At 47.9% G+C, this 23,239-nt stretch overlaps 1 protein-coding gene across 9 annotated transcripts in view; it reads left to right on the top strand.

Annotated features, from left to right (window-relative positions):
- LOC138749165 (A disintegrin and metalloproteinase with thrombospondin motifs 7-like) overlaps nucleotides 1–23,239 on the top strand; it is a 146,798-nt gene that overhangs the window by 99,054 nt on the left and 24,505 nt on the right. For all 9 annotated transcript variants that reach the window (XR_011348461.1, XM_069910169.1, XM_069910170.1 and 6 more), the window contains 4 exons: nucleotides 3,718–3,859; nucleotides 16,168–16,294; nucleotides 17,252–17,465; nucleotides 19,399–21,786. Coding sequence is in view for 8 of the 9 variants with exons in the window: in XM_069910169.1 (XP_069766270.1) it covers nucleotides 3,718–3,859; nucleotides 16,168–16,294; nucleotides 17,252–17,465; nucleotides 19,399–21,786 (2,871 nt within the window). In the remaining variant the exon portion in view is untranslated. The remainder of the gene's footprint in view (nucleotides 1–3,717; nucleotides 3,860–16,167; nucleotides 16,295–17,251; nucleotides 17,466–19,398; nucleotides 21,787–23,239) is intronic.

Below are 23,239 nucleotides of genomic sequence, written 5' to 3'. Positions count from 1 at the left end.
TAGGAATGTTGTCTTATAAAGAGTTGAAAATAAGAAAACAGAAATGGAAAAGGAGGAAAGGTAATGATGGAAAAACGGAAAGAGAAGATAAACAAAATATAAAAGGGCTACGCTGAACTATATGCCTTTAAATATTAATGGAATACATAACCAAATTAAAAGGAAGAAACTACTAAATTTAAATGAATAAATGTATTCCATTAGAAAAAATAACATATAGGTTAAGAAATAATATTGAAATATTCGAACAAGTATAGGAGCCTTACATTAAATACAATAGCGAAAACCTACCGGGGACAAACATTACCTAAGTTGATGGAAGGAGAAGGAAAGAAAAGAATGGACTCAGTAGAATTTCTGGTGTATTTTTGTTGAATGACAACATTGTCTGACTGGCTTAATGCAACCTAGATTGTATACCTAAAATGGATGAGAGGGGGGGGGTGGGGGGGTGGCTTGGGAGGAGGTGGGGGGGGAGAAAAGGTCACTGTATATGTGTGAAAAAGAAATAGTGTATATCATGGCTAATGTGATTTATGGTGTGAAAAATAAAAAATAAAAAAAAACATTCTACTCACCTTGTTAAATCCTGCCCCAGCCTCCTCTGTTCCAAGGAAAACAAGACTAACTTAAGCCAGACTCTCCCTTATATAATTAGGGACAAGAGACTGGAGACTGAAATCTGGAGCAAAAGACAATCTGCAGGAGGAACTCAGCAGTATCAGTAGGAGAAAAGATTGGTCAATATTTTGGGTTGGATCCCTTCATCGAGACTGGCCTAATAACTAGACTTCCACCCTTCTGCACCCTGGCTGTGACTGAATAAGTATTTACATTATTTCCATTTAATCCTTCTGCTCACAGCCAAGGATTGTCCAACCTTCGAACCACAGACTGGGCAGTTTGAGCTTGGCCAAGGTTATCTAATTTTTTTTGCCAAAAATAGACTTTATTCACCATAAATTATTTACGAAAGGAAAACTGTTCAAAGTCTCTTCCCACCCTTGGTTTCATATTCATCACTGTACATTGTTCCATTGATTTCTTTTTACACCATTACCACCCCTGTGGCATCTTGTTGCTTCCCCCCCCCCCCACCCCACCAGTTGTTCGAGGGGCTTCCCCTTGGTCTCAGCCCCTCAATGTCCAGGGGAGGACTCTAGACTGTGCATCTTCCCCACAGCACCCTTGCATTGGCTGTGCCAAGCCTCAGTGCGACCCTCAGTACATACTCCTGCAGGCTGGAATACACTAGGCAGCATTCCCCCACTGACATCTCTGGGTGCTGAAAGACCAGGAGGTTCCGGACAGACTAAGATGCATCTTTCACCAAGTTGATGGTTCTGGATGTCTAACTCTGTGTTAGTCCCCGGGAACAGTCCATAGATCAGAGTCCTCTGTCACACTGCTGCTGGGGAAGAACTGTGACAAGGACCCTTGCATTCTTACTCACACAGCAAATCTGCAAAGAGGTGGGCAACTGCAAAGAGGTGGGCAACTGTCTCCTCTCCACCTCGGGGACAACATGTGTTGTGTGTGATGTTCCAGGTGTTCAGTAAGGATCTGACTGGGAGGGTCCTCTCACCAAGCCAAATCCTGGTGCATGTTCATGAGCATTGGCGATGAGACTCGGGCCATCCAATTCACATCAACGTGGACACAGGAGTGAACAGTTACCTTCCTGAGCTATCAGGTTGCAATCTTGTATTTATGCAACACCTTTAACACAGAGAAGCATCCCCCGGGTGCTTCCCGAATGGAGCAATTAGACATAATTAGATTTTAACCAGGAGATGAAGACAGGACGGTTGAAAGGAGCAGAGGAGACAGAAAGGAATTCAAGTGCTTATGTATTTGGGCAGCTAAAGGCATGGCCACTGATTACAATCTGGAAAGGTCAGAAGGCAGAATTCTCCGAGGAATTTTGGGATGCAGTGGCCGCAGGAAGAACAAAGCTGACGCTGTCAGACTGGGACAATGACAAGGTGATGGTGTTTTTCAGATTTTTTGTCAGAGTACACTCACGACATCACATAAAATACCAAGATTCTTTTTTCTGTGGGCGAGGCAGAATTATCACATTGGTCATGCAAAAAAAAACTCGACTCAGCATACACATGTAAACAAATAAAGAGATGTAAGCAAATTCTGCAATATAGAGAGAAAACCAATCAATAAATTGCAAAAGTGAGAGTCCTTAAATGAGCCCCTGATTGAGTTTGATGTTGAGGAGTCTGATGTTGGAGGGGGAGCAGCTGTTCCTGAACCTGGTGGTGCGAATCTTGTGGCCCCTAGACCTCGGTAGTAGCAAGATCAGAGCATTTGCCAGGGATGGTTCGGGTTAGGGGACGGGCAACTGTTCTCCGGGGGGGGGGAACACGATACTCCATCACTAGTTCGCCCACCCTTGGTGATAGATATATGGGCTTGTCTGGGAGTCGGGCCTGGCAGTTTTAAACCAGGAGCAATACAGGATATGGAACTTGTGGAAAACACAAACCTACTGCAGAAACTGAGGGGCAATGTGCAGAAGCTTCAGTTCAATTCACATGGACCTCTCTTCTAAACTTGAAAGTCTAAAGTGTGTGGTTTAGTAATTCCAGGGAGTAATTCAAGTACTTGTTCGTACTGTGAGAGAAGGAAAAGCAGTCATTTTTGTTTCAGAACATTGTGAGCGAGTGGTTCAGATAGATCGTCACCTCCCTCTCGGTTTGTCTCCATCCCCTACACACTCCAGCAACAACCTGGAGTATACCACAGGTCACCAGATAAAGCTGTGAACTCCAGTGTGGAGGCACCCCAGCTGATGCGGTCCGAAGCAACAGAGAAATATACATCTCTAACGTCATCACACCTAAAGCACATGAGCCCTATTCAATCGCTCTCTAAAATGTTGAAATCCAACAAATAACAGAAAAAATGGCCAATCTGTTGTAAAAGCAGAATGGTGGAGAAACTAAGCAGGTCACACACATTCTTTATACAGTAAAAATAATGATACATAACCAACGTTCTGGCTTGAGCCCTTCATCCAGGTGTGAAATCAGGCACCTGCTGACCTTGTTGAAGGCCCCAAGCCCGAAACGCTGGTTATGCGTCTTTATCTTTGCTGTATAAAGAATGCTGTGTGGCCTGCTGAGTTTCTACAGCGTGTTTAAAGCCAGGCTGGGTTGGATTGGAGCGTTCACAATGGATCAAGAGAAGCCAGTTCAGTGCGATCTTTTACACAGGGACCTGGCATCCTGGTGCCGGCGGGCAGGACTGCAGCATTACAGTGTTGATGGCCCGGGAAGCCTTTTACACTGGAGCCAAATCGGTTCTGATACTACCTACCTTGGCGGGTAATTACTGGGATGAAAATGACCCTCCCACACTGTGTTTGTCGCATTCACGCAGGTCAGTGAAATGGTAAAAAGGCAGTTAATTACTATCTTTCAAGGGCAGTGTAAAAGGGCCTACTGTGTCTGCAGACTTTCCCTCCAATCTCCTGTAGTGACTGTGATAGAAGGATAAACATTGATTCTGGGGAGACCTCTCTTGGCTGTATATATAACAAAATTTTCCCCTCACTTCATGTCACCCTCCCCTTTCACTGCACCATCTCCACCCCACAACTCACTCCACTGCCCCTTCACTTCCCAGACCCCACATCTGCTGTATCCACGAGGGGCTTGCAGCTGGGAAGTATTCAACTCTGGACCTTTACTTGCTTTTCAGCTGCTGTTCCAGGAGACCAACCCTGGGGTACGCTTCGAGTACACAGTCCGCCGGGACTTGGATCACGAAAATGAAGTTCAGCCACCCGAGTTCTTCTGGCATTATGGCCTGTGGACAGAGTGCTCTGCGACCTGTGGAGGTGGTGAGTGTCTCAATCCTCCTGAGAGTCAAGGAACTAAAAGAAGGAACCTGCATTTGCCCCAAACACCTGGAGACACACAAGGGACAGCAGAGGCTGGAATCTGGAGCAAAAACACATTTGTTGCACGAACTCGGCAAGGGGAGCAGCATCTGTGGGAGAATAGGAATGTCCTGATGCAGAGATCCAGCCCAAAATGTTTCTCCCATTGGTGCTGTTCGACCTGCTGACTTCCTCCAAGAGATGGTTTATTGACCCAACACTTCATTGGCCACAATGTTCTTTGTGAAGTGTCATTAGTTTTGTACACAGTGAGATTCTGCAAATATGAATGTGTTTTCCTTTTGACTCGTTCAAGGGGTGTGGGCTTCACAGGTGGAGCCAGAATTTAACTGGACTCGAGAAGGTGGTGCGAAGCTGACTTCCGGAGCCGCTGCTGTCCTCCAGGTGTCGTTGGGGAGGGAGTCGCTGGGGCTTTGGCCCAGCAACTGTGAAGGAACGGCAATGTATTTCAAGGTCAGGGTGGTGTGTGGCTTGGAGGATAACTTCCAAGCGATGGTCTCCTCATGCTTTTGTTGCCCTGGTCCTTCAAGGCGATGGAGGCTGTAGCCTTGGAAGGAGCTGTCTCAGAAGGTTTTGAAAGGCCAAATAACGTTTATCAGCTAAATTGGCGTAACCCATATTATAAGCACGACAATATCTTGCCCTCCCCCAAATTAGGTCAGCCTGGGCATGAATGGCTGAAGGGGCTAGTTCTGCGCTGTATGATGACCCTTCCACCCGACAAAGTCACTAACCACGCCATCATCTCCATTCAATCAGCATAGTGAGTAACGGGCAGGAAGATTCACAGCAGGTTGGGGAGGAGGGAGAAGCAGTAGCATGGTGGAGAGGAGCCCTCATCACTTTAAGTGAGAGTAACATCTGATGTGGACCTGAGTCTGGACACAGACTGGGAGATCACTTTGTGGAGCACCTTGACTCTGTCCGCCACAATAGCGGGGATTTCCCAGTGACCACCCACTCCAATTTCCGTCCAAGCCCCATTCCCACACTGACAAGACTGTCTGTGGTCTCATGCATTACCAGACTGAGTCCACCTGCAAATTGAAGGAACAACACCTCATATTCTGTCTGGGCGTGCTTCAACTGGATGGCATTAATACCAACTTCTCCGGTTTCCATTCAATGCTCCCCCCCATTCTATCTCTATTTCTCCTTTCCTCTTGCTCTTTCTCTCTTTGCCTCCTTTCCTCCTGCTCTGCCATCCCCGATCAATTCTTGCCTTTCCTCCCTGTCCCCCTGTCCATGTCCATTTATCACCTTTTGTCTGTTGGTCTGTACTCCTCCCTGTGCCCTTTTTTCCCTCTCCCCAGCCTTTTAATTCTGCTTTTGCTCGTACTTTGAAGAAGGGCTCAGGCCCAAATCTTTTTATTCCTGAAGTAACTCCTGCTAACTATTACCTCATAACGAAAGACTACATTTCTGCTCCCATTTCTTACCTTGAAGAAGGGCTCAGGTGGGCCTGATATGTCATTAATACAACTTTACCTCTGGACGCTGTGAAACCTGCTGAGATCCTCTAGCATTTCTGTGTTTTAACACCTGATTGAGCAGCACAGTCAACCACAGTAGCGGATGGTGCAACTCCTTTACAGCACCAGCGATCAGGACCGGGGTTTGAATCCCGCGCTGTTTGTAAGGAGTTTATACGCTCTCCACATCCGCATGGGTTTTCTCAGGGGCTCTGGTTTCCTCCCGCCGTTCAAAACGTTCAGGGGTGTAGATCAATCGGATGTAATTGGGCAGCTTGTGCTCGTGGGCCAAAATGGCCTGTTGTCGTGCTGTGTGTTTAAATTTAAAATGAGCTGGGTTTCCACAGCTAATAATGGCCAAGTAGAGGAATGAGGCAGAATAGGTGATGGGCCAAATGGACTCCTTCCACACTGTAGATTTCTATGATTCACCCCATCCTGACTTGGAAATATATAGCTGTTCATTTATTATTGCTGGAACGTCTCCCCGAGAGCACCTGGGGAAGACTGTAGAAGATCACGCCCACCTTCTCCAGGACAATAAATGCCAGCCTTGCAAGCACCATTCATATCCACAGGGGGCAATGGGTCCAGATACACCAGTGGGCTTAATCACCATCTCGTGAGAAATTTGGAACAATCCACTCAGTGCAAGGGGGGGGCGGTGGATTTAGGGCCATCCAACTGGTGGGCATCCAGTGCTGGGGAAGGAAGAAATGGATTGAAGTTGGACCTTCAGCATCCATCCCACCCACCCCCCATTGTGCAGGAGGACCCGATCCCCTGAAACTTTAGCTGAATTCCTAGGGCATGAAGCAACATTTCCTGATGGCAAGGTTTCCCACTTTTTTTTATGACTTACTTGAAACAAAAATGGCAAAAGAAATGAGCGTGCTGGACTTAACACTGCTAAATAACACATTACAACATGAAGTCAAAGGTGAGGCTGGATTGGAGGACTGATCTGAATGGTTTTCCCCCGTGAAGTTTCACCATGCTCTCAGAGTAAATTGAAGCATTGAGCACAGGAGTTGGGATTCGAAGTTCTACAAGACAGGAGAATTGTGTGGAGTTTTGGTCACCTACCTTGAGGAAAAATATAAATAAGATTGCAGAGAAGATTTACAAAGACGTTGCAGGGACTTGAGGAGCTGAGTTATAGGGAAAGATTGAATAGGTCACGACTTTATTCCCTGGATTATTGGAGAATGAGGGGAGATTTAATAGAGGGATGCAAAATTAAGGGGTGGGGGGAGGGTAGAGAGAGAGAATTAATGTAAGCAGGCTTTTTCCACTGAAGTTGGATGAGACAAGAAGAGGAAGTGGATTAAGGGAACGCGGGGAACTTCTTCATGCAGAGAGTGGAATGAGTGGAAACGGGATTTGATTTTGATGTTTAACCCTTTGGACTCCATGTCCCGGTTTTGCCAATGTGCGCATATGTCCCTGTTTTCCAGGACTGGTTTTATACCCAATCACCAGCTTGTTCATATTGGTGTTCGTACTGTAGTTTATGAACCCAGTCTGGAGTAAAAATGGCCAGAGTCCAAAGGGTTGAGAAGATTAGATAGGAATATGGATGGGAGGGGATGAAGGTTGATGCGACTGGGCGGAATGAGAACTTGGCACGGACCAGATGGGCCGAAGGGCCCGGCTCTGCTGTTGTGTTTGCAGATTGTTATTTGATCCTACTCCTGTTCACCCCTCCAGGTTGCAGCTCTGGTATTCCATTCATTATGTTGTGTTCCAAATTTGATCCTGTGAGCATTTAAACTTTATTTAGACAAGAGCCCAGAAAGCTCAGGTTCCACTGGAGTTGTTGCTGAAAGAGTTGGTTTATCAGACCTGTAGGTGGTCCGTCACCCCTTCTCCGCATGACAGGCCAGTGGTGTCAGGTAAGACCTTCGCTTCTTTCTTCTTTGGCTTGGCTTCGCGGACGAAGATTTATGGAGGGGGTAAAAAGTCCACGTCAGCTGCAGGCTCGTTTGTGGCTGACCAGTCCGATGCGGGACAGGCAGACACGATTGCAGCGGTTGCAAGGGAAAATTGGTTGGTTGGGGTTGGGTGTTGGGTTTTTCCTCCTTTGCCTTTTGTCAGTGAGGTGGGCTCTGCGGTCTTCTTCAAAGGAGGCTGCTGCCCGCCAAACTGTGAGGCGCCAAGATGCACGGTTTGAGGCGTTATCAGCCCACTGGCGGTGGTCAATGTGGCAGGCACCAAGAGATTTCTTTAGGCAGTCCTTGTACCTTTTCTTTGGTGCACCTCTGTCACGGTGGCCAGTGGAGAGCTCGCCATATAATACGATCTTGGGAAGGCGATGGTCCTCCATTCTGGAGACGTGACCCATCCAGCGCAGCTGGATCTTCAGCAGCGTGGACTCGATGCTGTCGACCTCTGCCATCTCGAGTACCTCGACGTTAGGGGTGTGAGCGCTCCAATGGATGTTGAGGATGGAGCGGAGACAACGCTGGTGGAAGCGTTCTAGGAGCCGTAGGTGGTGCCGGTAGAGGACCCATGATTCGGAGCCGAACAGGAGTGTGGGTATGACAACGGCTCTGTATACGCTTATCTTTGTGAGGTTTTTCAGTTGGTTGTTTTTCCAGACTCTTTTGTGTAGTCTTCCAAAGGCGCTATTTGCCTTGGCGAGTCTGTTGTCTATCTCATTGTCGATCTTCGCTTACACAATGCCAAAAAACATTAGCTTGCCTGAAGCCGCAAAAAGGCTTGGATGCTTCCCGCAAGAGAGTGTGATTCTGCGACATAGGAGGGGTCAGGTTCATCCTGCGCAAGTTCCCAGTCCATGAGGTAGGTGCAGGAGGGAGAGCAACCTTCCATGTCCATACATGTTGATGAAGTTCCCCCAGTGCAGCCTCATGTATCCATGAGGATGTAAGTGGGGTGGGGGGGGGGGGGGGGAGCAAAGGTCCCCCCTGTGCAATGTCATGTGTACATGGCATATGTAGGGGAGGGACGAAGTTCCCTCTGTGCGGCCTCACGTGTCCTTGGCATGCAAGAGGGTTAGTCTCAGTGTGAGAACTCCCCACAGGGGAAGTTTGTTGCTGGCTTCAACACAAATCCACCGAACTGGTTCACGGAGGGTCAGCGGAGGGAGAATCAGCTGTTCGCCATCTGTTTGGAGATCCATGACCACAAGGTCCCGCCAAATATTCTCGCTTTGACACTCAGTTCAGGCAGCTCTGTTCCTGTGTGATTAATTACACACAGAGATGCTGGAGGAACTCAGCCGGTCTCACAGCGTTCATAGGAGGTAAAGATATTTCTCTGATGTTTCGGGCCTGAACCCTTCTTCAAGGTTTAAGCAAAATTTAGGCAGGCATCTTAATTAAAGACTAGAAATTAAGGGAGAAGAATGGGAGGGGGAGGAGCCCTGACAAAACCACTAACAGGTGTTAATTGGATAAGAGGAAAATATAAGAGGAAAATATGGAATTGATTTTGAATAAGGCCTGAAACATTGGTGATACATCTTTACTTCCTGTGGACGCTGTGAGATAGGCTGAGTTCCTCCAGCATCTCTGTGTTTTTATACAATGACAGCCACTGTGGGCTTTCATGTTTCACTCCTGTGTGAATAGGACGGTGTGTGGAACTTGAGCAGATCCAAGCTGTTCCCGTCCTGATGCGAAACTCCAAGCCTTCCCACTCCAATGTCCAGTAGCTGTGTGCTATCTCACATTTTGTTTCTCCCCCTTGCACCACGTCGATGTTTTTCTTGGGTCTCACGCCCATCAGAAATGTTGACAAGCCAGGAGCTGATTAACTTCTGGAGTTGGAGCCAAAGTGAAAGCAGGAGGAACTGTGGGAAGCTCGGTCATGTTAGAACAAATACGTCATCCCAATCCCTCCAGGACGCTGCACAAGGCCACAAGGCAGGGTTTCTGAAAGGCAAGCAAAGCGCTGATCCTTTTATAAAAAGGACTGAATGTTTTGCAACAGGTCTGTAGTGAGGCCATTCCTTGAGTGTTTCATACAATTTTGGTCTCCTTATTTCATGGGGAATTGATCAAGATTAAAGATTGTCATGTAATAAAGACAGTGTATGGGATTTGTTTTTGTCTGAAAGAGAAGCAGAAGTGCGGGGGGGGGGGCCCAGAGTCTAATAATGCTGGAACCAGTTCACTCGTTTGATTTCTGGGACTGCTTTACAAGGTTGTATCTATTGTCTCTAAGTTTACTTCAAACACCTGAGACTCTGAGAGGATTGATGATGTAGATGTTGAGAAGGTGTTTCCCTTCATCGGGAATTTAGAACAAAGGAGCAATGTCTCAGACTAAAGGTGACCCTGGTAAGACAGAGATGAGGAAAAGGCAAAAGCTGTTGGAGTGACTCAGCAGGTTGAGTAGCTTCAGTGAGAGAAAGAGAATGGTGGTCATTTAGAACCGGAACCCCCCTTGTCAAGGAGGTGCACAGAGGGGAGCGTGCCAGTAGCAATGACAGGGAAGGAGGGGATAGTAGGGCAGTGAAAAACCTGGGAGGGGGCTGACAGGTGATGGACAGATAGGGAGGGCAAGCAGTGGAATTCAGAGGCCGGCAGTTGATGGGCAATTGCCAGGCTTGGGGGAGTGGGGGGGTGGGAGATTGCATTTGGCTTGAGATCCCAGCATCTGCTGTCTCTCGAGGGCCTCCAGGGGTGTTTTGGAAAGGCACATTCAACCCACTGTGAAGCCCTTGCTTCTGTCTCTTTCCCCCCCCCCCCCCCCCTCCCCAATATCAACACCAGGAGAGGAAATTCTCAGTCGAAATAATGGAGAGGGCAGTTTATGGAAATACTGAGATGCATTTGGGAGGAAGCTGGAAGGAACGTGTGACTGAATTAAATTGTAGATGTCGGTCAGGCGATGGGGGCAGCTCTCCCCCACAGTAGCCATTAACCAGGTTCAACACAGGCTTTCATGCATGCCCACAATTACTTATGCATCCGTATGAGGTTCTTCTAAAAGTTTTCAAGTTTAAGTGTCTGCACACGTCCCCGGGTTAAATGAAGCATTGTTTGAAGTTGTGTGGGTTTCACCAGCCTTGGCTGTGCGGGTCACGTGGGCAGATCTTAGAACTCTTGAGTCCCGACAGGCGCATTAATAGAGGGAATCATTGAGTTCCACAGCATGGAAACAGGCCCTTCGTCCCTACTTGCTCGTGCTGTCCACCCTGGCCCCATTTGGCATATAAGACTCTGAACAAACGATTCCCAACCTGTTTGCAGTTATACCCCAGGATTCTCAAAGTTTATTGGCCCCCTTCCCTGAGTAGCAGAAAAGGTTTGGTTTCTTCCATTCTTCTCTCCTACTTTAAAAAATATTAATGTTACGAGACGCAAAAAGGAAAGAAGGCTTTTACTTCAATGTGCTGTGGCCTCCATTGGGGCCCCGTTGAGAATGACTAAAGACCGAGTTCCATTCTGACTGACCGGTCGTATCTCGAAATGGACGCACGTCGGATATTCTCTGTTACCGCTTTATCGTTTGTCAAATACAACATGGAAGCCAGCTCTCGCGAGAGGTGGCCATCCCTGCCATAAGCGCTATTTCCTCTATTTTCACCCCAAAGGCATAATTTTTACACATATATTTTTCAGTTTTAAAAATTTTTTGTCGATATGCAGGTGGCCGCAAGTTGCATAGGTTGTAAGTCGGGGACCAACTGTATTCCACCACTTCCTCCGACAGCTCATTCCACACACCCACTACCCTCTCTGTGTGAAGAAGGTGCCCCTCAGATCCCTTTTAAATCTTCTTCTCATCTTAAATCCACACCCCCACCCATATCACCTTTTGGCCCCTCCCTGTCCTCTTTGTGTTTACTTTCTCCACTTTTCTCTTTAGTCTGGATGAAGGGCCCCGACCTGAAACATTGACCGACCAAAAAGAAAACAAAAGTCTGCAGACACTGTGGTGCACCAAAGAAAAGGTACAAGGACTGCCTAAAGAAACCTCTTGGTGCCTGCCACATTGACCACCGCCAATGGGCTGATCTCGCCTCAAACCGTGCATCTTGGCGCCTCACAGTTTGGCGGGCAGCAACCTCCTTTGAAGAAGACCGCAGAGCCCACCTCACTGACAAAAGGCAAAGGAGGAAAAACCCAACACCCAACCCCAACCCACCAATTTTCCCCTGCAGCCGCTGCAACCATGTCTGCCTGTCCCGCATTGGACTTGTCAGCCACAAACAAGCCTGCAGCTGACGTGGACTTTTACCCCTCCATAAATCTTCGTCCGCGAAGCCAAGCCAAAGAAAAAAAAAAGTTAAAAACACAAAATGCTGGAGAAATTCAGAAGGTCAAATGGTGCCTTTTGTATAAAAGCGCTGTATTAAAGCAGGCTGAAAGTTTTGCAACAACTCTGCAGGTCTTTAGTGAGGCCTTTCCTTGAATTTTTCATACAGTTTTGGTCTCCTTATTTAATGAGGAATTAATCTAGATTCATTTTATTGTCATGTAATAAAGACAGTGCATAGGATTTGTTTTTGACTGAAATTGCTTGGAGTGCCTCTTGCAGTCAGAGAAAGGGAAGTGATCAGTACACCGTTTGATCTGAGTTTCTCCAGCATTGTCTTGTTATGTTGACCGACCATCTCTCCCCTCCCATGCTGCCCGACCCGACCCACAGTCCCTGCAGCTTCTCTGTGTTTGCTCACAATTCCAACGTCTGAAGCTGCCCTCAAATAAACTCAGCAGCTCTAGACTATTTGGATGGCATTTCCCAGTAGGAAACCCCAGGATCTGTCCAATCAAGACTGAGGTTGTTGTTTTAAAGAACCTTTTTGAATCATCCGTATTCATTTGGTTGATGCGTTATGTCCAGTGGGACAGAGATTTCAGTCCAAGTAACTCGCTGGAGCAGAAGCGTATACTTCGTCTTCGCACTGATAATATTGCCTCAGTGAAATTATTCCCAAGACTCGCTTTAAGAAAGAACATCTTCAGTTTTTCCTTCTCGCTGTCTCTGAAATGGTTGGATTGATTTTCTGTGAAAAACATCTGATTCAAGATTGGATGGTTTTGAAAACAAATGATTTCAACCATAACTTTTCAGCTGGCCATCTTTCAATTCCTCTGCTCTGAACTGTCTACAACCCTTCAAGATATCTCTGCTCTGAACTGTCTACATCCCTTCAAGATATCTCTGCTCCTCTGTTGGTGACCTTTTTTTTGCTCTTGACCTGTTGCTCCACCACTCTCAACTCTCTGGAAATTCCTCCTTAAACCATACCACTCTGCTGAACATGGCAAGTGTTCCTTAAAACCTAATGTTTGCTGTTTGATCTGCTGGAGCTTCTCCAGCATTTTGTATTTTTACTAGCAGAAACCAGAGTTTGGAGGTGGCTGAGGCAGAAAATTAATAATTGTTCCTCCAATTTACAGGGGGTCTCGGTGGGATAGCACATGAGACTATGGACAGACATGGGAGCGGGGAACAGAATTGGCAGCTGGGAGATCCCTGCCCCTGATGTGATCAGAGCAAAGGTGCTCAGCGAACCAATTCCCTGGTCTGCACTCAGGCTCTCTGGCCACAAAGGGAGCACCAGATGCAGTAGACAACTTCCGTAGATTCACAAGTGGTGTTGCTTAACTTGAAAGGACTGTTTGGGGCCCCTGAATGGTGGTGAGGCACTTTGGGATGAGGCGCAACAGAAAGGCAAATCTTTTATCCCACTTCTGTTAGACCATCAGTGACAGCTCCTCCAGTCATCTGTCTGCCCTCCAGAATTCTCCCTCCAAGGGAATATCTTTGTGCTCACTTCAGGTCAGTAGTTGGACAGCAGAAACACACCGTTTGTGAAGACGACCTTCCCGGACTGTTGTTTTAGTGCTGGTCAACATCCAACAAACTGAACTGCTGCTCCTGACGCTTCAAGCCCAGGTTTGGTTTCTTCCGTCTTCCAGGAAAGCAGCCAAACTGAAAATTTGTGAGCGGTTGGGAGAGAATTCTGACTTCCATGGGTTTAGTCTGTGCCTGCATTGAAAGCGGGAAGGCAGACGTTTGGCAATAATTAAATAAGTGTGTTCTGTATGTCACAGTGTGTGTTTGTGTTTGCGTGAGTCACAATGAATGTGTGCGTCTCTCGCAATAATTGTGTATGTGTCGATGTGCCCTTAGGTCAGTGTGTACATCACAATGTGAGTGTGTATGTCTGTAACTGTTTGTGTGTGTGTCTATACATCAATATGTATCTGCCTGTGTGTATGTGTTTGTCTGTGTGTATCAATGTGCGCGTGTCTATGTGCATATATCAATATGTGTGTGTTTGTGAAGGGGGGGGGGGGGGGGTTGGGGTGTTTTGACAGTTGCGAGTTGCCATAGGTTAAGCAGGGTCCCTGGGAGTTACAGTGGGAAACGTCTGGAGAACACAACAGGCCTGTTGACAGGGGGTTGTACTGGAGCCCACAATTCTTGGCACGCCCTGATATCAGCTGGGAATGTTGCTCTGTGGGGGTTGAGCCAGCCACTCTTTGTCCAGAATTTGTTCTTTCTCTCTGCATCTTATTTTGGAAAGGGGAACTCTCCAGCACTCTGCACTGAGAGAGACATTAACTCATTATTTCCTCATGCTAATTTTGAGCAATTTGAGCTGAGTTGTTTTTCATATTCTAAATCCTGAGTCCAAAAATAATTTGACTGTGGCTTTGTATCCTCCTCCTGGCTACACAACCCTCTGGGATCTTAGCATTCTTCCAGTGCTGGTTCCTTGGTCACTATGGCTTCAGCTGTTTCATTCCGAAGCTCTGGAATTTTATCTTTTAACCTCTCTGCTTTCCTCATGCCCTTTAAAGTTGCATCTTTAAATTTGCATGTGTATCCAAGCTTTTGATATAACGCATAAGTAATAGGAGCATCAGGAGACCATACTTCGACTGAGATGTCTCCAGCATTCGGGTAGATGTTGCCCTGAGTTAAACAGGAAAGTCTGCAGGCACTGTGATTCCAGTGCAATTTAAAAACCTGCTCTAGAAACTTAGCAGCAGGAAGTAAAGGGTAACCAATGTTTCAGGCCTGAGCCCTTTGACAAGGTATGGGCGAAAAGCAGGCGGGCGGGGTGAGGAGAGGAGGAAGGGGCAGGGGGAGGATCACAGGTAAGATATCGTTGGTGGACACAGGCAGGAAGGTAGAAAGAGCTGGGGCGGGGGGGGGGGGGGGAGAGTTACTTTCCTCCCTTAAACCATGATTTCCGCCAAAGTGTATCTCAGTTTTTAATATCCACAGTTCCAGATTCATTATTCTCCCAAAATATAAATTCCTCCTCATCTCAGCGTTAAGTGGTTGAGTCTGTGGTTTGCAGCTCTAGAAGTTTCACCATGGGGGAACGTCCAATCAGCATCCAGCCTGCCAAACCCCCCTGAGGAGTTTACGCAACTCCATGAGATCACTTCTATGCTCTGCTTAACCATTCCCCATAAAACAGCCCCTTTGTATCTGGAATTAATTTGATGAAGCTTCTTTGAACTAAATCTAGGCTAAATATACCTTCCTGAAGAAAGGAGACTAAATCTGCACTCTTCACATCAAACGCAGTCTCCCAACTGCCTTGTGCGCTTGTGACTGCGTGTCCTTATATTTAGATGACATTGCTTCCACAATCCAGGCCACAGCCATCTCACTATACAATGTGTTACCAACCTTGGGCCTGACTCAGCACACGGCGACATCTCTCCATTACATCCAACATGGTTATTGTTGTACGTCCTTGCAAGACTGAATTCCAAGAACTGTGGCTTTGTCATTTTGCAGCATTAAGCTGAGTGGAACAGGGAAAGCAAAGATGGTAACCATAGCACAGGCAGCAACACAATAAGAGAGGATTTGAGCAGATATTGAGAAGTCTAATGTGGGTATCCTGTCCATGGTATGACCAGTTAATTTCCTAACAACCAATGAACCAAGTTCAGTAAAGCCGGCACCTCTGGGAATTGGTAGATGCAGGTTAAGTGAATTCACTGGTTGCTTGAGATTGTGATTGGCAAACTTTTGTATTTTTTCCTCGATTTTTTTTGGCAGGTTGCTTAAAGCCATTGATTGCTTAAATTCTGGATAATGGGGATTTTTACTGTGTGAGGGATCTACGTTTAAATCCCTGCACAAAATGCAATGTTAATCTCTCACAGACACTGCTCCTGCAAACTCCTTTCTTAAAGCCTGATAATATCCTGAGACTCATTAGAAGATGACTACCCAAAGTTGCCAGGGAAGAGAGTTCCAAAGGGTCACAAGTCTGTGGTGAAAGAGCTTTCTCCTGAACCTACCTAACTGGCCAGTGCCGTGTCATTTTCAACATACCTTTCACAAGCTTGTGACAATAGTGTCGGAAACTCTGCAGCAAATCTGCTCACGGGGAGGACATCTACAAGAGGCGGTGTCTCAAGAAAGCAGCGTTGATCCTCAAGGACCCCACCACCTCATCACTCTGCTACCATCAGGAAAAGGTACAGGAGCCTGAAGATGAACATCTGGCAGCACAAGGACGGCTTCTTCCCCTCCGTCATCAGATTTCTGAATGGACAATGAACCACAGACACTACCTCACTGTCTCTTATTATTGCACTAATTTATTTATTTTGTAAATGTAATTTCGTACCTGTGATGCTGCCACAAAACATAGAACTTAGTGGCACATTCATGTCAATAAATTTTGATTAGATGGTGGGTCACCGTGACCCTTCATGACTGCTGCGGGGTGTCCTATATTCACATTGTGCAGTTGCCAGTGGGGTCAGACTTGGGTCAGAGGTCCTGTTTCCCGAATGACCTGACTTCCTGTTGTTGCAGGGGTTCAGAGGCAGATCGTGCACTGTCTGGAGAAGATTGCAGGGATTGTTGAGGAACAGTACTGCGACCCCATGACTCGACCTGATGACCGTCATCGGAGCTGCCACCCTGAGCCCTGTCCCGCCCGGTGGGTACCCAGGCCCGGATCTCGGGTTCAGTACGATAGGTCGAGGCATCATTCCTGGCACCTGCCTCACGCAACGCACTCAGTCCATATACAGTATAGTTCTCATTTCAAATTGCTCCACCGCACCTCCCTGTTTCTGGAACCATCTGTGTCACTCTCCCCCATTCCACCCCAGCTCTGTAACCACCCCCCCACACCTGTAATCACCTTTCCCCTACGTCCCTCCCTGTAACCCCCACCCCCACTCCTTTCACCCCATCTCTCGAACCACCACTCTTGCTCGATTTCTCCCCCTCCCCCCATGCCTCATCTCTGGAATCACCTGTCCCCTACACCCCTCCCTGTAACCCCCAGCCCACTCCACTCTCTATCTCTCTCTGGAACCACCTCTCTCCCACCCCCAACACCCCATCTTTTGAACCTCTCTCTCACCACCCCACCCCAAGCTTGGTACCACCCCCCCCCCCCCCCACCCAAATCCTATCTCTGGAATCAACTGTCCACCACACCCCTCCATATCTCTGAAATCTCCTCCTTCCCCATTTCTCTTACCCTTCGCACCCTCCCCTATCTCTGAACCCACCTCCCTCCCCAATTCTGTAACCCTTTCCACCCTCTGCACCCATCTCTGGAATCACTTGCCTACTACATCCCTCCCTGTAACTCCCCACCCCCACGCTTGCAGCCCATCTCTAGAACAACCCCCCAGTTCTGTAACCCCACCTCCTCACCCCATCCCTTGAACCCCTTACACCCCATCTCTGGACTACCTCTCTCACCAACCACACCCCCCCCCCCCTATTCTGACCTCCCACCCCCTACACTTCCTGCTGGATGGGATGTTAGAAACGTTCTCCTGTACTCTGTCTGTCCCGAAATGTGAGCGCGGTTGCCTCTCTCTCTCTGCAGTGGTGTGGCCCAGTTTCCACTCTGAAACCTCTGCCTTTGCTTCCTCAGGTGGTGGGTGGGAGATTGGCAGGCTTGCTCCGCGTCCTGCGGGGATGCGGGGATCATGAGGAGGACCACCCTGTGCATCCAGAGCGTGGGGCTGGACGAGCAGCGGGCTTTGCAGGCCTCCGATTGTCAACATGTGGCCAGGCCCGAGGACAGCGCCCCGTGCAACAGAGAGATCCCCTGCCCCTCAGACTGGAGCCTGGGCAGCTGGTCCGAGGTAAGAGGGTCAAGGGTTGACCCATCAGGGCAGGTGTGCTGAGACAGGAGGCTGCTTTAAGAAGTTTCAATCTCAAGAAATTCGTCAGATATTAACTAACTTGCTGCGGTGACCCTCGACCTTTATCCAATACTGTCCATCCAATCATAATGCTTGAGGTGCTCCTTCAGGAAGGGACAGTCTCAGGTCAGGTTAGCAACTTAAATCATTTAGCTGATTTGAAGAGGAATGGTCTTTTTTTTAAATATAACGTCTGCCATTTTTATTGAGTCTATAATTCATTCCTGAGATCTGGGTGCTTCTGCCTGACCCTAGTTGCCAAGGAGAAGAGAGTGGTGGGCTGTGTTTTCCTTGAACCACTTTGATCAGTGTACGTGTACTGCTGTAACCATGAAAGACCATTGAGTCATCCATGCAGATGTGGGTGTGCAGAGTCATGGAAAGACCCAGCTCAGTACAGTAGACGCTCCACTCCAGAGAGATGTGACTGTGGCTGACAGATTTTCTCCAAAGTATCCCGAAGCATAATTTCAGACCCTTCCAGCGCACAAGTCCATGCCGCCCAATTAACCTCCCTATGTGTCTTTGGAACGTGGGAGGAAACTGGAGCACCCGGAAGAAACCCACTTGAGAACATAACAAGCTCCTATCGGACAGTGGGGAATTCGAACCGAGTTGGTGTGATAGGGTTGCTCTAACCTCTACAGTAGCTGTGCCCTTGCTTGCTGTGCTCAAATTGGCTGCCGCATCTCCTCTGTTTCAACAGTGACTGGACTTGAAAGATATTTCAGTAGGTTCTTCGGACAGCTCCGCGTAGAATGAGAGGTGCTAGGGGAATGAACCAGTCGAGTTGCGTGTCTACAGTGTACTAGTTCTGGGCACCCGGCTGGAGGAAGCATGCTGTGAACCAGGAAAAGGTGCAGAGAAGATTCGCGAGAATGTACCTGGAATTGAGGGGTTTGAGTTACAAGGGAAGACCGTCTAGGCTGCGACTTTTCTCGCTGAAGCGGGAGAGGCTGGGGGGGTACCTTATTGAGGTTTATAAAATAATGAGGGTTATAGATGAGGTCAAAGCCTTTTTCCCAGGATAGGGGAGTCTGGGTTGGTTTGGAGTTAGTGCCACGCTATTACAGCGCCGGTGACCTGGTTCGAATCTGGCGCTGTCTGTAAGGTGTTTGTAGATTCTACGTGGGTTTTCTCCAGGTGCTCCAGTTTCCTCCCACTGTTCAAAATGTACCGAGGGTTGTAGGTTCATTGGGTTTAATTGGGCAGCATGAGTTTCAAGGGTGGAAGGGCTTTCTTTTTAAAATTTTTTTAGACATACTGCACGGTAACAGACTATTTTAGCCCACGGATCAGTGCCGCTCAATTTACACCCAATTAACCTACACCCCCTGTACATTTAAAACAGTGGGAGGAAACCAGAGCCCCCAGGGAAAGCCCACGCAGACTCCTTACAAACTCCTTACAGACAGCACGGGATTCAAACCCCAGTCCCCATCGCTGGTGCTGTAAAGGCGTTGTGCTAACCGCTACGCCAACGGTGGTGCCCTAAAATAAATATGTAAGTTAAATTAAAATTAGAGGACATACATTTAAAGTAAAAGGTGGTGGGTACACGGATTGAGCTGCCAGAGGTGGGGACAGTATTTGGACAGGAAACGTTTTGAGGAATGTTTGTCAAATGCAGGCACGTGGGACTAGCTCAGGTGGTTTGTACAGAACCCTTGAATCAAAGGACCTGCTTCTGTGCTGTATAACTGAATCTAAGACTCTAAAAGTCAGATGCTGATCATCCCCACTGAACCAAAGTTCCAAATGCCCAATCAACGGCTACAGCTGAACTTGCTCCCCTTTGAGCTGACCTGACATGTGCTCTGCTGATCCAGTATTGCTGGCGTTTGTAACGCAGTCTTTGCTTCTGTTTCTGCAGTGCTCCGTCACCTGCGGAGAGGGAGTTCAGCGGCGCAACATCATGTGCCTGAACAACACCAACATGACGTGCAGTGTTGAGACGAAGCCAGCTGCGGATAGACCATGTCACCTCCCGCCTTGCCCAGTGCTCTGGCCAGGATCCACGCTGCACGACTGGTCGGGAAGTGGAGCCTCCAGCAAGGAGCTGTACAATGACGTGGGATTCAATCTGAACTTTGGCCTCATCTCCACAAGCCAAGAGGAAAACTCCAATTTGATAGCGCGTACTGCCAATCACTATCCTTTCCATGGTCGTGCACCAACTCCACAAGCACCACCCCCTGAAGATGATCAGATAACGAACCACATCGTTGAAGGTGATTTCACCATCGAGAGCAGCAAGAGTGAAGAATCCTTCAAACCTAACGTGTTTGTAGATGATTTCTATTATGACTATAATTTCATCAACTTCCATGAAGACCTTGAGTATGATCCAGATTTCAGCGAAGAGGAGAAGATCCCTGAAAACATTAACCATGAAGAAGAACATGTGGAAACAAACAAAGATTGGGAGAAGATACCCGATCAAAACAAGGTTAGGACCTCTGTGGAAAATCCAGGACCTGATGGTCTGGTCAACACTGCTTCAGACCCAGTGGACAACAATCAGGAGGAAACTGAGAGCATGAGTGATCAGATTACAGTTACTACCTCAAAAGCAAACTCAGCGGATATTCAGCATCGTGAAGAATCTGCTGCTGAAGATCTCAGGGTTACGGAAGCTACCCCAAGTGAATTGTACAACACTAGTAGTGAAGCTGTTGATAAAGAACTGTACGAGGAAGACGAGTTGCTGCCCGTCCGAGATACTTCGACACACAATATTAAAGAGGTTACTTACACTGGTTCCTTGCTGAGTGAAGAACAGGACACAGTGACGACCCAGAGACCTCATTATCACAACTCTCCAACGTTACTCTCTCCCCGCTCTTCACCACATTTAAACATTCCCAGTGCTTCATCAACAAGTGACCCTAAATGGACAGAGAAACAGCTGGCTAAAGACTGGATCGGTGAGGACTATGACGTGGGCGACCAGAATGGCAGCAGCACTGAGCAGAGCCATCGGTATAATCGGTACGCCACCGGCTTTGGACAACCGTCAGTCGCTGAAGGTCAAGACAGGAACCTGGAATCCAGGAAGAGCACGGGAGATGAGAGGGCAGATCCAGTGGAAAAGGAGGAAGAGGTCGAGGCGGGGCCTGGGATTCTCAGTGAGATTCCAAGTGGGACAATCAGTCACAGAGAGAATCTAAAAGTTGGTAACAGTCATGCCCCGCAACAAAAGGCCAAGATCGATCCTCCAAACTACTGGGGAGATTTCACCAGCATTGCAACTCCCACACCTCCAGCCCCTATTGATTCAAACAACATACCTGCTTCAGAAGAGACACATTGGCCAGTAGGGCATGGACAAACCAGGACAAGATTGCCAGCTGGGCATAGTTTAAACAATTTTTCAGAATTCCCAGGGAAGGTGAAGGCTACCCCAGGACCTGGAGTGCTTAGCGATAGCACAGACCACTCTCAACATAATCCTCCATTGACAGAGGATGGGACGTTCCTCACACCACTCGTACCCACGTCAGTAGCAATGATGTCGCCAGAGGCAAGCTCATCACCAGTGGCAGGAGCACCACCTCCAGCGTCTGTGCTGTTGCCACGACCAGCATGGGGCGCAGCCACGGTGATGCAGATGGACAGGTTGCAGTCAGTTCAGGCATCGCTCTCCAGCCAGTTGCCAGTCAACACTGTGCCTCCGGATCCCCAGTCCTCAATGTCAGTGCATGCACGTCAAGAGAGGACAAAGTCAGCAAAAGCCCCATTCCCAACCATCTCGCCCAGAACCACCACCTCCCCTGTGGCCTCTCTCCCCGGTCCTAACCTGTCTGCAGCTGCCTCAGGAAGTCCTGCCTCAGATTTAAGACCTCAGCAGATATCGGCAAAGGCTGCGACAGAGGCAGATGGTGCTCCCTCTGCAGGGCTTCCTTCGTGGGCTGATGGCTTGATGCCACAGGGGCACACTCCAACAACTTTTGGGTCCAGTGTCGACTCAAGTGAAACAAGGACTGAGTTACCGAGGCTTGGCTATGAATCTGAGCGGTACCAGGCCGAATCGGGTAACAGAGACTCTGACTCAGGTGTCAGGAATGGTTCGCTGAGATCAGTACTGGGATCAGTCCCTGGAATCCGTCCTCCTGCTATCTCGGGGCACACCCCATCTCCAAGGCCAGCGACAGGTGGCCAGGAAACTCCAGCCTACTCAATGAAGGAAACAGACATCAGCTCCAACTCTGAGCCAGACGTGGAATCCCTTGCCTCCTGGGTGCTTGGAAACTGGAGTGAGGCAAGTACTGGGGATCACCCAGGGAGAAGCAGGGACATCGTCAGCACTCACAGCCCCTGCTCAATCCTTGTCCTTCAATCTGAGGTCAGAACGAGCTCCATCATCTGCCTTCTCTCCAAATTCAGCAACAGATTTTAATGTCATGTGATAAGTGTTGGCATAATCTGGGAGAGAGAGTTCCGTAACTGCCCCGACTGACACATAAAGAAGTTTATTTTCATTTCAAGACTTTACCCCTCACTAGAAGAAGGTACCCAATCAACTTCTTCACAAAGACCTAAAATTCCCACTTGCCCCATCCCTAATTTTCCATATTCCAGGGAAAGCAAGCCTGGTTTATACATCTCTTCAACTTCATGTGTCGTATTTTCTTTATTTCATTGAAAAGTACACTAAAAGTCCTAAAATCTGGACTGCTTGGAGATTGGGTTGGCCTGGATTTTCGGATTGTCTGGATTATCGGGCAGTACATCCATATCACTTACATAATGCACGTACGCATGCATGCAAAAGCCGAGAGATTTCGAGAAGCCCGGATTCTCTGGTAATCTGGATTTCTGGCATCCGGATTTTCAGACTCATCTTTCGCACACTGAGCTGGTCCCAAAATCATTCCCCGCCACAGTGGTTCTTAACTTTTTTCACACACCAACCACTTTACCACGGACCACCTACAACAGACCCACAGACCAACAGCGGAGAGGAGGGGGAGGGTGGCAATCTGGAGGCCCTACCTGGACCTCCAACAGGATTTCTGTTTGGATTTCCTGGAAATTTCTTTTGAGACTTTTTGGGTTTTTTTTGTCAAATTTACAATCTTCTTTTGCATTTATTACTTATCTTACTCTATCAATAATGTTTGTCTTTCTCACTCTTTCACCTGCAACAAACCCAGGGACCACAGACCAGGTAGGCAAATGAGATCTCTGAGCACTAATTTGGAGGGAGTTCTCCCAGCAAATTTTAATTTAGATAGACAGCATGCACGGTAACAGGCCCTTCTGGCCTATGAGCCTATGCTGACCAAATTCCCCGGTTTCAACTACATTTTGAAGGGTGGAAGGAAACTGGAGTACCAGGAGGAAACCCACGCAGACACAGGGAGAACGTACAAACTCCTTGCAGTCAGTGTAGGATTGGAACCCAGGTCGCTGGCACTGTAATAGCGTCATGTTAACCTTTATGCTAACCATGGCACCCCGATGTCCATACCTCAGTCCCATTAGTAGAACGTTATCAGGCAGCTACAGCAGTGAAGTCTGTGGAATCTTGCTTTGGGCTTGTATCTCTACACTGTGACTGCACTTGTAAAGGACTCCATTGTCTTTGTAGCATTGAGGACCATACATCTTGAGGATATAAAGCTTTTCTACCCCTCCCTGATGAAAAGCAGAAAATTCTGGTAACAGCAGCTCAGACATCTGTGGAGAGCAAAGCAGATTTAATGTTCAGG

Source organism: Narcine bancroftii, chromosome 14, assembly GCF_036971445.1.
Source record: "Narcine bancroftii isolate sNarBan1 chromosome 14, sNarBan1.hap1, whole genome shotgun sequence".
NCBI lineage: Eukaryota > Metazoa > Chordata > Chondrichthyes > Torpediniformes > Narcinidae > Narcine > Narcine bancroftii.
Note: the sequence above shows the minus strand (reverse complement) of the source record. Positions and strands in the feature narration are given on the sequence as shown.